Source organism: Hemitrygon akajei, chromosome 21, assembly GCF_048418815.1.
Source record: "Hemitrygon akajei chromosome 21, sHemAka1.3, whole genome shotgun sequence".
NCBI lineage: Eukaryota > Metazoa > Chordata > Chondrichthyes > Myliobatiformes > Dasyatidae > Hemitrygon > Hemitrygon akajei.
In genome coordinates, this window is record NC_133144.1 from 68497828 (window position 1) to 68514557 (window position 16730).

At 42.8% G+C, this 16730-nt stretch overlaps 1 protein-coding gene across 5 annotated transcripts; it reads right to left on the reverse strand.

Moving 5' to 3' along the window:
• Nucleotides 1-35: 35 nt before the first annotated feature.
• sprn (shadow of prion protein) lies at nt 36-16312 on the reverse strand. Of its 5 annotated transcripts, none has more exons than XM_073025685.1 (6): nt 16024-16312; nt 15090-15141; nt 13427-13504; nt 6475-6784; nt 724-803; nt 36-308 (listed from the first exon to the last, which is right to left on the reverse strand). In XM_073025685.1, exons 4-6 carry the CDS (start codon nt 6763-6765, stop codon nt 224-226), a joined length of 456 nt encoding a protein of 151 aa, XP_072881786.1. In that variant the 5' UTR covers nt 6766-6784; nt 13427-13504; nt 15090-15141; nt 16024-16312; the 3' UTR covers nt 36-223. The 5 variants fall into 5 exon arrangements, with proteins under 5 accessions (XP_072881786.1, XP_072881785.1, XP_072881787.1 ...); XM_073025684.1 differs by having other exon boundaries at nt 16019-16312; XM_073025686.1 differs by lacking the exon at nt 16024-16312 and adding an exon at nt 15515-15752.
• Between the last annotated feature and the right edge of the window lie 418 nt (nt 16313-16730).

Here is a 16730-nt window from a genome sequence, read left to right on the forward strand (position 1 = left end):
CAGACAGCGATGCAACCTGTCAGAATGCTCTCCACGGTACATCTGTAAAAAAACCCCTCACTGTTGATATATTGTGAGTTTTCCATTGTGTAACCTCTCAAAACATCCCTCCTGATGGTGAAAGTGTCCTAATCAAATTGTCTCAGCTTATTTGTTCTATGAATGGTGTTAAAAAAGACAGATTCAAGCATCATTGAAGACTGTGGTCTTTCTTTAAACTCATTTAACCTGTTATAAGACCTACTGCTTTTGTTTTGTGTGCAATTTTTGTATTGATTCTATTTATTCCTTTGTTCTGCTGTGAATGCCTGCAAGAAAATGAATCTCGGGGTCAATTATGGTGACAGATAAATACTTTGATAATAACTTTACTTTGAACTTTTAAGTATAAAATCCCATTACTAGCAGTAACAAATCAATATTCTTGATATAAAAATCTATAAAAATTTATGTCAGCATAAAATCTATAAAAATTGGTATAAAATCTATAATCCATATAAAAAAAATTTCATATGAGATGACATTGCTAGAAGCAACAAATCTATTTCTTGACTTCACATCCTTGTGCCTCTGTCTGGTTACACTCTTGGTCATTTTGTGTACTTCAGATTTACCCAATTATCTTTTCTTTAAGTATGGGAGGCGAATTTCCTGCGGGTTACCTGCGCAGTAAGGTATGGAAGGCAGATTTCCCGCGTAGTAAGGTATGGGAGGTGGATTTACTGCGAGTTACCCTTGCGGTGAGATGCAGAGGCAGATTTCCCATCCAGCGAGGTACGGAAGGCGGATTTCCTGCGAGTTACCTGTGCAGTGAGGTACAGAAGGCGGATTTCCTGTGAGTTACCTGTGCAGTGAGGTATAGAAGGCAGATTTCCCGCGCAGTAAGGTATGGGAGGCAGATTTCCTGCGAGTTACCTGCGCAGTGAGGCATAGAAGATGCATTTCCTGGGGAGTTACCTGTGCAGTGAGGTATAGAAGGCAGATTTCCTGCGAGTTACCTGTGCAGTGAGGTACGGAAGGCTGATTTCCTGGGGAGTTACCTGCGCAGTGAGGTACGGAAGGCGGATTTCCTGGGGAGTAACCTGCGCAGTGAGGTAGGGAAGACAGATCTCCCCCAGGGTACCTGTGCAGTAAAGTGTGGGAGGTGGATTTCCCACAGGTTATCTGTACAGTGAATTGGTACGGAGGCAGCAATCAGTCACATGCCTTCCTACCTAACCAGAGGTTTCAAGTTCTTAGTGTTGGGTATTGGTGGGACCTTTGTACATCGGTGCAGGCATGAAGAATGCTAGTCTAAGACTTATTCAGCCAGCACATCCCATCATCAATCATACAGGCAAACATATTCATTAAACTTCACACAGTGCAACAGCTCAGTTCACAGACTCACTGAAATTGACATCAACAATAAATACTGGGCATTAAGTACTTTATTTGGGTACTGTAAATATTTCACAATGCTAAAGCATTCCAAACTATGTGGAAAACAGTAAACAGATCTTACAATATATTGGCACTATGTGTTACATCTGCATTTTCTGAAAGGTTTTCCAATCCATTTAACATTGAAAAGTGTTACAATTTATCATGTATATATTATACAAATACCTCAAGCATAAATGTTTTTGCAATGATTCTTCATCAAATTGTTTTTTCAGTGGCTGTGTTAAGTACTATTACTTAATGCTGAAATATAAAATGGAAATATTCTTCCTGCCACAAGACTTCATAAAAGTTTCTAAAGTATCACTTTGACCACTATTAAAATATTTCAAACATCACTTCCACAATGTAAATATTAAAGAAACTACAAGCAGCTTACCTACCAATAAGACAGCCATCATTATGGGCAGGGCATAATTCCCTGATTTTTAATTTTAAAAAACTTTCTTGATTCTTCTACTGAGAGAAGAAACATGTTTAAAGAAGAATTATGTCAGACATTAATATTTTGTCTTTGAAATTTTCAAGACTGAGAAATATTTAAGGTATAAAGGTCCAGGTTGCTAGCTGGAGTTATCAATCCTGATCTACAATGCTCCTGTTCCTATGCTCTTATTTTGTGCCAAGAGATATGATTAAATAACATTCCTTTGTGAAAATTGTATTTAGAAAAATCCACTTATTAAAATCTAATGACAAATCAGCAATCTAATTGTATTCCAAAGTTAATCAGAATGAACCTTATTTTAAAACTAAATAAGAGGTTGCAGAGCTCTGGCTGAACTGAGCAAAGGATGGTAATTTTCAGCTCTCTCACGTGTCCATGTGTTGCTCCTTGCTGGGAGGAGTGGTTTCTGAAGGATCGTGCATACTTGAAAGGTTATTTATTTACTTAGTGATACAGTGCAGAATAGTTCCTTTCAGCCCTTAGAGCCACACTGCCAGCAACCCACAACAACCCCAATTTAATTCTAACCTGATCAACAGGCAATTTACAATGACCAATTAACCTACCAGGTACATCTTTGGACAATGGGAGGTAACCAGAGCACTTGGAGACGATCTGTGCATTCCACGGGGGTGGGGGGGGGGGGGGATTACCAACTCTGCATAGAGGGTGCCTTGCCCAGTACTGGTGGATAAACAGTTCACAAACCTCATTATCTCCTGTACACACAAACACTGCATGTCACTGTAGGACCCCACTGACAATCAAGCATCTGTCTACACATTTTTGAATATAAATTTTGATTGTTTTGTTTTTGGGCAACATACAGATTGGCAGGAGATGCATTCATTTCATAAAATTATGGTTAGTCTAATACTAACCTCATCTCCACATCCAGCCCCTTGCTGACTGAGAGTCTATCTACCCTCACTTTCAACATATTTCAAATATTCTTCCACTGCAGAAAAAAATTCCATAAACAACCTGAGTCAAAAGACTTAGCATTAGGTGGGCCACACTGTGGTGTCAAAGAGTGAAATGTCCAGCTATTAACCACTTTGGTACTGCTTTTAGCCCATAATTCATAGGAGCAGAATTAGCCCATTGAGTCTGTTCTGCCATTCCAGCATAGCTGATTTATTAAACCTCTCAGTCCCATTCTCCTGCCTTCTCCCTGTAACCTTTGACACACTGACTAACCAAGAACCTATCAACCTCTGCTTTAAACATCCTCAATGACTTGGCCTCCACAACTGACTGGGCAATGAATTCCACAGATTTACAGCCCTCTAGATAGAGATTCCTCCTCATCTTTGTTCCAAAGGGACATCCTTCTTTTCTGAGATTTTTCCCTCTGGTGCTAGACTCGCCCACTATAGGAAACATCCTCTCCACATCCACTATCTATAGTCTTGCAAATTTTGGTGAGATACCTCTTCATTCTTCTAAACTCCTGCACATTATTTTCCTTCTTTAAACGTTCCTACAATCTTATCTACAACCACTTTCCGTGAAAGTAAGTTTGTACAAAGCTGATTGGATAAAGATTAAGTTTAGTTTGCTTTATTATGTTGAATAATCTCAAGAGAATGCTACAATACAAAATTAAAGTCTCAGAGTTAAATATGGAGATAGATTAGAGATGAACTAAAAATTTGGGGAGAATCTGAGACAAGTACACTCAGTGGCCACTTTATTAGGTACACCTATACTCCTGTTTGTTAACACAAATTTCTAATCAGCCAATTGTGGCAGCAACTCAATGCATAAAAGCATGCAGACATGGTCAAGAGGTTCAGTTGTTATTCAGACCAAACATCAGAATGGGGAAGAAATGCGATCAAAGTGGCTTTGACTGTGGAATGATTGTTGGTGCCAGACGGGGTGGTTTGAGTATCTCAGAAACTACTGATCACCTGGGATTTTCAAATACAGTAGTAGAGTTTACAGAGAATGGTGTGAAAAAAAAGTATCTAATGGCTGGCAGTTTTGTGGGTGAAAACACCTTGTTAATGAGAGAGGTCAAAGGAGAATGGCCTGACTGGTTCAAGACAACAGGAAGGTGACAGTAACTCAAATAACTACACATTAAAACAGTGGTGTGCAGAAGAGCATCTCTCGATGCACAACACATCAAGCCTTGAAGTAGATTGGCTACAGCAGCAGAAGAAAATGGTGAGTTCCATCAGGTACCTAATAATATGGCCACGGTCTGTATATACAAGTGGTTTGAAGAACAGGAAGGAACATATTAATGGGGAAAATATAATCTGTGTGAAGAACAGGTGGACTGTGAATTAAGCAATTTGCTGAATTCTGAGATGCTCCACTTATAAAAATGAAGCCAGCATAAGTTATTTTTTCGACTTTCCAAGTGAAATAACTTTCATAAACTTAAACTTAAACCAATCACAATCACAACAAATGCATAATTTTCCCCACAGGTGCCCAACATTAAAGTGCTGGACAAATAAAATGTTTACAGACTCCTGCTTGAGACCCACAAGAAACATTTAACAAATATGGGTACTTCTTGCAGTTAAATTTCCAGTTGGGTCCAAGTGATCCGGTCCAAGCAGTTCACAAAATCACCCCTGCTGGTTTTAAACTACAAGACCATAAAACATAGGAGGTGAATTGGGCTGTTCAGGCCATGGAGTCTGCTCCATCATTCTATTTGGGTGTGTGCTGAGCAGGTTCAAAATCAGGACCTTGGGGTACTCAGCTAAGCAACCTCTCCAACTTTAAACTAAAATAAATTCCATTAAAATATTTTGTGTATTACATAGAATCTCCAGGTGATTCAGACTAACCAATTTTGACCAACACCTTGATTAAATTTATCCCATCAGCAATCTTATTCCCCCTAATGTTTACTCAGCTTCCTTTTAAATTCATCTAAACCTCAACCTCTTGATAACAAGCTACACATTCTCTTTGTTAATCCCGAATTCCTTGCAGGATCTGACTGATAGATTTATAAATATTAAGGAAACCGGGAATCTGGGGTTAGTAAGGAAAACTATTAACCATGACCTTTGTGGAGAAGGTTCATGTGTTCACAGTAAAAAATGGACAGGAAAAGTCACTGCGGACACTACCCACCCTGCAAACTGCCTTTTCCAAAACCTCCCTTCTGGAAAGTGCTAGCGCGCTATTAAACCAAAAACGTCACACTATCTTAAAAGTATCTTCCTCCAGGCAGTTTATCTGATCAACCATTCTAGCCTCCTCCCCTCCCAGCCTCCTCTATTATCCCAGTCACTGCACTGTACACACTTTAAACCACTTTTCATAATGCTGTTTACATTGTAAATACATGCTGGTAATTATGAATTTATGCACATTTTATTCCATATCTGTGCTTTAACCTCTAGCTTTATTTTTATATAATTCTTTGTTATAATTGTTGAATGTTGTTTTTTTTGTTGCATGTCACATCCTGAACAACACACCACGGCAAATTCCTAATATGTGTAAACGTATATGATGAATAAAGTCGATCCTTGACTTTTGACCCTTAAGGAAATGGAACCTGCTTCTGCTTCTCTTTCCTGCATCCTCTTCGTGTCGTATATGCGTGACTTCAAAGGTTGTCACCTAGCCTTCAACTTTCAAAAGTTCAAGGCTAGAACCTCTACACAATCACACTATAGTAACACTTGCCTTATTAAATTAATGAGTACAAAATAAGGACATGGTTGTTACCAGAATTTGTCTTAAATGACAATTCAGCAGCAGGAAATTGTAATATGGATGAGCCTATGTTACTTGCAAAGTGGAGACATTGAGTATTGATTAAGTTTTATTTTACACCCACCTTTGACAACATTTCATTCACTGATAGGTGTATTCGTACAAGCCTGGATTAATTATTGGAAATTATAACGACCTGAATATTCCTTTCTCAGTTAAACCAATGTAGCTGCAGAGGGCTGGGTCCGTGCATCATCTCCAGCTGTTTTGGTTATAAGATAACGCCAAATGGAATAACACAAAACTTCAGTCCGTTGCTTAACTCTGTAACATCTGAATTCAAGGGTGAAATCTTACTTTTTTGCCAACTTTAATGAAAATCCAATGTTTATAAAGTACCACAACACTGCAATCTCTTGGGGAGATTTATGAGGATGGTAGGTGCCTGATGGGGAAGTTGTACATGAAACTCAGCAATAACTGCAAAACTCCGAAACTATTCGTCATATTTTTATCCACTTGTACCCAGATAACGACAGAAATTTCCTAATAACCATGGTTGCATTACTTGGGGAACTGTCCTGGAAATTTTTACACTCTAGGACATTTAATCTATGATTTACATGACACCATTTGGTGCTACAACATTTAGGAGACTAATCTAATAAACTTTCCAGAGAGGGGGTTGGCCACTGCAGCAGTGATAAATACTGAGTTAGAACTGGAAACCTCATTTACAAGTGGAGATATTTCAAGGTGAGCAGAACGCACATGGGTAGTAAACTAGAGGAAAGCCACAATGACACGGCAGAAGATGTCCACGCTCTGTAACCATAGACTCCTGCTTCTGAGGTGCAGTTCCTCTCCAGAGAACAGTTCTTACTTACATATCCCTGGATGCCTTCGTCCCAGGTCAGCCTGGACCTCTGCAGCCTCCCGGCCATGACTCCGGCCGCAACGCCGGCTGCAGCTCCTGCAGCCGCCACCCGTGCCCTGGAGCCATAGGACCGGCTCCAGCTGGAGTACTTGGGCCGCACTCGCGGAGCGCGGAATCGCCCACGAGCAGAGCCACGCGCTGACCCGCGTGCTCCTCCTCTCCCTCCCTTGCAGGTCACACTTTCGCAAAGGATGGCCACCAACAGAATCAGCGTCCAGCACGTGGCTGTAGTTTTATTCATCACAAGGAATCCAAGTGACCTGGACAGATGAGAGTTAACCATAAACACAAGAGATTCTGCAGATGCTGGAAACACACACAAAATGCTGGAGGAACAGGGCAGGTCAGGCAGCATCTATGAAAATACACAAACAGTCATCGTTTCAGCCTGAGCACCTTCATCAGGACTGAAAAATAAGGGGATATGCCAGAACAAAAAAGTGGGGGGGAGGAAGACCCCCCTTCTGTTTTTTTCTCTTTTTTTCTTTTCCCCACCCACTTCTCTCTTCTATCCCCCACTCTGGCCTTTTACATCTTCCCCTCACATGCCAATCACCTCCTCATGGGTCCCCTCCTCCTTCCCTTTCTCCATGGTCCACTCTCCTCTCCATCAGATTCCTTCTTATCCAGCCCTCCACCTCCCAGCTGGTTTCAAAGCCTCAAAGTAAGTGTACATTTTGGGCAGAGACGTTCCGGGCCGAGATCCTTCTTCAGAACTAGAAAGGAAGGGGGAAGATGCCAGAACAAGAAGTGGGGGAAGGGGAAGGAAGCTAGTTAGAGATGATAGGTGAAGCCTGGTGAATGGGAAAGATACAGGGCTGGAGAAGAAGGAATCTGATAGGAGAGAAGAGTGGACCATGGGAGAAAGGGAAGAAGGGGATCCAGGGGAAGGTGACAGGCAGGTGAGGAGAAGATGTAAGAGGCCAGAGGGGGCAGAAGAAGCAGAAAAAGAGAGGGGAAAAGAAAAGAGAAAAAAATTAGGTGTAATCGATGTTCATGCTATCAGGTTGGAGGCTACCCAAACGGAACATTAAGTATTGTTCTCCACTCTGAGAGTGGTCTCATTGTGGTGGAAGAGGAGACCATGGAGAATTAATTAGTTGTAGAAAGACCAAAGGACAGGTAGGAACATCACGCAGGAAACTGGCAGAAGCACAGAGTTTGGGAAAGGCCTTTATAGTTGAAAGGGTGTACCTTCCGCCAACAGGCCTGGTATGGAAACAGCAATGCCCTTGAACAGAAAAGCCTACAAAAAGTAATGGATTCTGCTCAGTCCATCACGGGTAAAGCATTGAGCACAACTACATGGAGCACTATTGCAGGAAAGCAACATCCATCATCGCGTCCCCCACCACCCACATCATGCTCTCTTCTCACTGCTGCTATCAGGAAAGAGGTACAGGAACCTCAGGACTCACACCACCAGGTTCAAGAACAATTATTACCCCTCAACAATCAGGATCCTGAAGCAGAGGGGATAATTTCACTCATATTCACTCACTGCACCATTTGCACAACTGATGGAATCACTTTCAAGGACTCTTCATCCCATGTTTCCCATATTTATCACTTTTTTTTGTTTCTTTGCATTTACTGTGAACACCCAGAAAAAATGAATCTTTGTATATGGCGACATATATGTACTTTGATAATAAATCTACTTACTTTAACATAGACTGAGGCTTTTCACTGGTTCTGAACGTACACTGGACCAATGAAGTTTCAAAGGTTCAAAGATTCATTTTAATATCAGAGAATACATATAGTATACAACCTGAAATTCTTACTCTTCACAGACATCCACAAAACAAAAACCCCAAAGAATGAATGATAGAAACATCAAAGCCCCCAAGGCCTCTCCTCCCCCTCCCTTCACCCAAGCATCAGCAAAAGCATTGACCCTTCCCCTCTCACGCCAACAGAAGCACCATGCCCCACCCCTAGGCAACACCAAGAAGACCCTGATCCCGAATCCACCAGAACCACAGTCCATAACCCAGCACTTTGGTATCTCAGACAGGCGCTCTCACTGTAAATGCTCACCTCCCAAATAGGACATAATGTGTAGCTGCTCATGTGACTCTGTGTTCACAATGTGTGGCTATAGCCTCCGTATACACTCAGTGCCCATTGTATTAGGTATATCTGCTCGTTAATGCAAATATCTTGTCAGCCAATCATGTGGCAGCAACTCAATGCATAAACAAAAGAACATAAAAAATAGGAGCAGGAGTCGGCCATCTAGCCTGTTGAACCTGCTCCGCTAATCAATAAGATCATGGCTGATCTGGCCATGGACTCATCTCCACCTACCTGCCTTTTCCCCATAACTAATTCCCCAACTCTGCAAAAATCTATCCACCCTTGTAAATACATTTACTGAGGTAGCTTCCACTGTTTCATTGGGCAGAGAATTCCACAGATTCACCACTCTGGGAAAAGCAGTTCCTCCTCATCTCCATCCTAAATCTACTCCCCCGAATCTTGAGGCTATGTCCACTAGGGGGTAAAATTACCGGGTGGACAGAAGAGAAGATTCAGAATGTTCTTTATGGAACTGCAACATCCTCACCAACTCTTGACAACCTCTGTCCTACCACCTTCGAAACAGAGAAGCAGCATTCAGGATGATATTGAGAACCATGAATTCATGCATCATACGCAAGCAAATCCTATGTAAGTGTTGGAACAACTGGTCCTCCACACTATCACAGCATCCCTCTCCTCTCCTCTTATCTACAGGTCTACACTGGCTTCGTCAGTTACACCAAATGTGAGTGGAACCACATCATCTTGTCAGATTCCGGAATGGTCCATCAACACGACATCATTATTCCTCTTCTACACTATTTATTTACTGCAATTTATAGTCTTCTTTACATCTAACACTGTATAGCTGCCACAAAACAACACATTTTATAACATATGTCAGTGATAATAACCCTGATTCTGATTCTGAAGATGGAGGCATTGCCTAAGAAGCCTATTTCACTTACATAACTGCAGGATAAGTTGAATGAAAAACCAAGAAGTTAAGGCCCGTTAACTAGAACCAAGTCTGCAAAGCGCTTGGGGGGTGGGGTGCCCTCCACTAATGTCTGCGAGCCTGAGTCTATGCCACTGGAGGCCGGACACCTATCATGGTGTTAAAGGACTGTGTAGTGCATGGGAGGGAAGGTAAATGGAGCTTGGTGTTGCTGTATTGTTACTGGTTATGTTCTGTGTTATTTTGCCAAGTATTGTGGGTATTCTAAGTTGGTGCCAGGTGGTGTGCCAATACTTGTGGGCTGCCCCCAGCACATCGTTAGGTGTGTTGGTTGTTAACACAAATGATGCATTTCACTGTATGCGTAGATGTGCACGTGATAAATAAATCTAAATCTTGGATGAATCATGCTAGAATGAACCTTGAACAGTTATAAAGAAGCATATGAAAAGTTAGAACTACTCACTACAGCAGAGGTTAGGAGGAAGGAATCACTACATTCTCTGAATGAGGAAGCAGTGAACGAGTGTTTTTTAGCATTGTTGCATCTGAAGGCAAACTGAGGTGGAATTTTTCACAAATAGCTGTTAGATCATAGAATAAACACAAGAGATTCTGCAGATGCTGGAAATCCAGAGTGTGTGTGTGTAGGCCTCCATTAGTCTCGACAGACCATGGATTTGCACCTTGGAAAGTTTTTTTTATGGCAGACCGGCAGTTGCCCAAGCTGCAAGTCTCCCCTCTCCACGCCACCAATGTTGTCCAAGGGAAGGGCATTAGGACCCATACAGCTTGGCACTGGTGTTGTCACAGAGCAATGAGTGGTTAAGTGCTTTGCTCAAGGACACACACGCAGCCTCAGCCAGGGCTCGAACTAGCAACCTTCAGATAACTAGACGAACGCCTTAACCACTTGGCCACGTGCCAACACAAATCCAGAGTAACACACCCACAAAATGCTGGAGGTAGTCAGCAGGTCAGGCAGCACGTATGGAAATCCAAAAAATGGTGTAAAAATAGCTACCTTTCAGTCAGGTCTGCGTTCAAGATTTCAAAAGCAAAGCTTCAGGTCAGCTTTCTTTGAGCTGGACAAAGGAGTGCATAAAGTGAGCTACTTTTTAATCAGGACATTGATTGCAATTTTAAAGGCAAAGTTTCAAGGCAGATTCCTTAGAGGAACAGAGACAAGGTTCTGTGGCCTGATAGAGAAATCTGATTGGTATATTGTCTCCCTGGTGCTAGGATCAGGGATGTCTCGGATTGAGTCCATGGTATTCTCAAGGGTGAGGCTGAACAGCCAAAAGTCTTGGTACATATTGGTACCAATGACATAGATAGACAAGGTGAGAAGGACCTGAAATGAGATCACAGGGAGCTAGGTAGAAAGCTGAGAAACAGGACCTCCAGGCCAGTCATCTCTGGATTGTTGCCTGTGCCATGTGCCACTGAATAGGATGATTTGGCAGGTGAATGTGTGGTTGAGGAATTGGTTCAAAAGGCAAGGGTTCAGATTTATGGATCATTGGGATCTTTTCTGGTGAAGGTGCAACCAGTACAAAAGGAATGGGTTACACCTGAACCTGAGGGGGTCCAATATCCTTGTGGGCAGGTTGGCTAGAGTTGTTTGGGAGGGTTTAAACTAACTTGGCAGGGGAATGGGAACCAGAGTGATAGTGCTGAAGATGAGGTAATTGGTTTACAAACAAAGGCAATGTGTAGTGAGATTCCTAGCAAGGAGAGACTGATGATAGGACAATGTTGCAGTCAACAGGATGAGTTACAATGTAAAAGGCAGACAAAATCATAAAGGGTGTACACAGGGCTGAAGGTGTTATATCTGAATGCATGCAGTATACAGAATTAGGTCAATAAACGCTTAGCTCAGTTACAGGTGGGCACGTATGATGTTATGGGCATCACTGAATCATGGCCGAAAGAAGATTAAGGCTGGGAGCTTCATGTTCAAGGATGCATATTGTATCAAAAGGACTGGCAGGAAGGCAAAGGGGGTGGCATTGGTCTGTTGATAAAAACTGAGGTGGCTTTTTAGAATAGCTCATGGTTGAGCCCATGAGGGGATCAGCTATCATGGACTGGGTGTTGTGCAATGAACCAGAATTGATTAGTGAGCTTAAGGTAAAGGAACCCTTAGGAGAATTGATCATAATATAATTGAATTCACTCTGAAGTTTGAGAAGGGGAGGCTAAAGTCAGATATATCAGTATTACAGTGGAGTGAATGGAACTGCACAGAAATGAGTTGGCCAGAACTGATTGGAAAAGAACACCGGCAGGGATGACAGCAGAACAGCAACGGCTGGAATTTCTGGAAGAAACTCAAAAGCCTCAGGATATATACATCCCAAAGAGGAAGAGTTATTCTAAAGGAAAGATGGCACAACTGTGGTTAACAAGGGAAGTCAAAACTGACATAAAAGCCAAAGACTTATAATAAAGATGTATAATAAAGCAAAAATTAGTTGAAAGTTAGAGGATTGGGAAGCTTTTAATTACCAACAGAAGGCAACTAAAAAGAAGGTAAAGATGGAATATCAGTAAGCTGACCAGTAATATTAAGGAGGACACCAAAAGTTCCTTCAGATACATAAAGTGTAGAAGAGTGGATATCATACCACTGGAAAACGATGCTGGAGAGGTAGTAATGGGGGACAAGCAAATGGCGGACAAACTGAATAAGTATTTTGCATCAGTGTTCAGTGTGGAAGACATGAGCAGTATGGTGAAAGTTCCAGGTGTCAGGGGTCATGAAGTGTGTGAAGTTACCATTACTAGGGAGAAGGTACTTGGGAAACTGAAAGGTCTGAAGGTAAGTAAGTCACCTGGACCTGATGATGTAGACCTCAGGGTTGTGAAAGAGGTGGCTGAAGAGATTGTGGAAGCATTAGAATGATATTTCAAGAATCACTAGATTCTGGAATGGTTCCAGAGGACTGGAAAATTGCAAATGTCACTCTGCTCTTCAAGAATGGAGAGAGGCAGAAGAAAGGAAATTATAGGCCAATTATTCTAACATAACTGACTGAGAAGATGTTGCAGTCAATTGTTAAGGATGAGGTCTTAGGATAATTCACGTGATAAAGTAGGCCATAGTCAGCATGGCTTGCTCAAGGGAAAATCTTGCCTAATAAAACTGTTAGAATTCTTTGAAGAAATAATAAGCAGGATAGACAAAAGAGAATCAGTTGATGTTGTGTACTTGGATTTTCAGAAGGCCTTTGACAAGGGACCACACATGAGGCTGCTTAACAAGCTGTGAGCCCAAGGTATTATAAGAAAAATTCTAGCATGGATAAAGCAGTGGCTGGTTGGCAGGAGGCAAAGACTGGGAATAAAGGGATCCTTTTCCTGTTGTTTGCTGGTGACTAGTGGTGTTCCACCGGGGTTTATGTTGGGACCAACTTTTTTTTACTTTATATGTCAATGATTTGGATGATGGGGTTGTCTTTGTTGCAAAGTTTGCAGATGATATGAAGATAGTTGAAGGGGCAGGTAGTTTTGAGGAAGGACAGAGGCTACAGAAGGACAGACAGATTAAGAGGATAGGCAAAGAAATAGCAGATGGAATACAGTGTTGGATGGTGAATGGTCATGCACATTGGCAGAAGGAATGAAAGGGTTGACTATTTTCTAAATGCAGAGAAAATACAAAAACCTGAGGTGCAGGATTCCCTAAAGGTTAATTTGCAGGTTGGGTCTGTGGTGAGTAAACCATAGGAGAAAGAAAAGAAGGAGGAATACTGGGTGAGGTGATAGGCAAGTGAGGAGAAGAGGTAAGAGGCCAGAGGCCAGAGTGGGGAATAGAAGAAGAAGGGTGAGGGAAAGATTACCGGAAAGAGAAATCAATGTTCATACCATCAGGTTGGAGGCTACCTAGATGGATCATGGGATAACTTACCATGAGGATTGAAGCAGAGACTATATGACCCACGTGTATGCTGTCTGGCTGCAACTTCACTCAACCCAGAACAGTGACCTGCAACAAGAAAATCACAAGAGAATCTGCTGGAGATGATAACATATGGGTCTATTACATGAATCTGTAGTTGTGAACTTCCCATGGCTCATGTCATTTACAAAGACAGGTGTGTTCAAAGGGTCCAAAGGATCACTGGGGACCCCAATCACCCAACCATTATCTAGTCTAGCTGCTACCATCCCGGAAACAGTACCGCGGCATAAAAACCAGGACCAACAGGCTCTGGGACAGCTTCTTCCACCAGGCTATCAGACTGATAAACTCACGCTGATTCGAGTGTACCCTATGTTACACTGACTGTTCTATTTATTATAAATTATTATGATTGCACATTGCACATTTAGACAGAGACGTAATGTAAAGATTTTTACTCCTCATGTATGTAAGAAATAAAGTCAATTCAATTCAATTAAGGACAGGTCTGTTGAAAACCTTTTAAACTTATTTCAAATGTGTTTCTTGCCTAACTTCATTAGGAGTTTGAGGAGATTTAGTATGTCACCAAAGGCTCCAGCAAATTTCTACATATGTGCCGTGGAGACGTACCGCATTCTAACTGCTTGAATCACTGTCTGGTACGGAGGGGCCACCGCACAGGATCAGAAAATTCTGCAGAATGTTGCAAATTCATTCAGCTCCATCCTGGGCAATAGCCTCCCAAACATCAAAGACATCTTCAAGACGCAATGCCTCAAGAAGGCAGCATCAATCAGTAAGGACACCCAACACCCAGGACATGCCCATGTCTTTCCCTCACCTTCAGATTTCTGAACAGACACGTGAACCTGTGACCACCACCTCACTGATGCTCTCTTCTTGCACTGCGTATCTTTATGGCTTACTGGATCATGTGTATATTTTATGTATTGCACTGTACTGCTGTCACAAGATAACAAACTTCACGACAGATGTCAGTGATAATAAAGGTGATTCTGATGCCATCTTAGGATGAATAACCTGCAGCCTGTGATTTTGGTGCCTTTACTGAAACAGGGTCAACATCCACAAAGTGAAAGGAAAAAGTCATTAAAGTCTCACAAACCATTGGCAAATTTTAACAGAAATGTGAAAATTCACCATGAGATCCCTGCCATGATCTGTAATTAGGCCAAGCCTATAACTGATTGGATTATCAAATGGGTCACCAATTGCTTCAGTCTGCAGGTCTGATTTGTTAGTACATTTCAGTGTGCCCTGTTGTTTCATTGGTGCACAAATGGGTTGTCAAGGCAACTCTTTTTCTGCACCATGATTCTCTCTAATAAATCTTTGAAAATGCCAATTACAATTGCATCTAGTCAATGCAATTGTACAACCCCCCCCCCCCCATAACATAAATAAAATTTGAACAAATGGAACAATGGAAAGCAGACTATGTTCCACAACCCTCACTGGACTTTGTAATTGAAAAATCCGATAACACTGTCATCAAAATGTAAAATAAAGGTTTCAGAATTTATCAGAGTTAAGACAAAGACCACCTCCCTAGTGTCACCCATTAAAAAAACAGCCATATCAAACAAAATTGCAAAAGTATCATTCCCATTATCAGAGATTATTTGCCTACAATAAAAACAGTTACCTTCAGTATGTCAATTCTCCATGTTGTAAAATGACACAGATATCTTCCGACTCTGTGATGTATAATAAAAACAAAATACCTTCAGTGTGCCGTATACCTTCACTATAACCCGTCTCTGTGTTGTACAATATCAGACACCATCAGTATTCCCCGTCTCTGTACAGTACCATGTCAGAAACCATCAGAATTCCCCGTCTCTGTACAGTACAATGTCAGACACCATCAGTATTCCCCGTCTCTGTACAGTACAATGTCAGACACCATCAGTATTCCCCGTCTCTGTACAGTACCATGTCAGACACCATCAGTATTCCCCGTCTCTGTACAGTACAATGTCAGACACCATCAGTATTCCCCGTCTCTGTACAGTACAATGTCAGACACCATCAGTATTCCCCGTCTCTGTACAGTACAATGTCATATACCTTCAGTGTTCCCTCTCCGAGCTGAACAGTCTTCAACCGCACCCGTTGTCAGCCTCTGTCAGGATCGTGCACTGAGTTCACATTCACCATGGAAACTGTCTCTCCTACCGCACTATTTACGCCCCCAATCGTTGGGGTCTCTATCCCTCAGCAAGCCCCGTCCTGCAAACACTCTGCTCTACCCTTTCCCCACTACTGCGGGGGTCTCACCTTCCCGTTTGCCTTGGTCACTGTCAGCTCCCACCCCCACATCTCTCCCCGCCTTCGAGTCTGTTCCCCACCCACGTCTCCCCCGCCTTCTATTCAGCCCCCCACACCTCACACTTCCACCCACCTTCCCTTGTAACCTCACCCAGCCCGTCTGCCCCATACAGTCACCTCTCCCTCTACTCCCCACACCTACCCTTCTGTACCCCGCCCCTCCCTACAATTTAAAACTGGTTTAACCTCCGAGGACCATCTCCCTGCCATGTTCGTTCTGCTTCTCCCTCCACTGGCGCTTACCTCACCTGCACCCTCTGCCTTTCCGCTTCTGATACGGGTGGGGCTTTGGTAAAGTGATGTTAGCGCTGGAAGAACGTGTGCCTTTAAAACGGGGCCAAGAACGACATCTCATCACCCCGCCCTCGGATTCTATCGCTCGCCTCACTGGAGACTGCAGTGGTTGATGAATCCCACACCAGTTCGCACACCCAGTCTCCGCACGCACAGTCCGCACACGCAGACTTCACACGCAATCCGCACACGCAGACTTCACACACAATCCACACACGCAGACTTCAAACACAATCCGCACACGCAGACTTCACACGCAATCCGCACACGCAGACTTCACACACAATCCGCACACGCAGACTTCAAACGCAATCCGCACACGCAGACTTCACACGCAATCCACACACACAATCCACACACGCAGACTTCACACGCAATCCGCACACGCAGACTTCAAACGCAATCCGCACACGCAGACTTCACACGCAATCCACACACGCAGTCTTCACACACAATCCACACACGCAGACTTCACACGCAATCCGCACACGCAGACTTCACACGCAATCCGCACACGCAGTCTCCACACGCAATCCGCACACGCAGTCTTCACACATAATCCACACGCACAGACTCCACACACAATCCGCACGCACAGTTTGCACACGCAGTCTCCACACACAACCCGCACGCACAGTCCGCACATGCAGTCTCCACACAC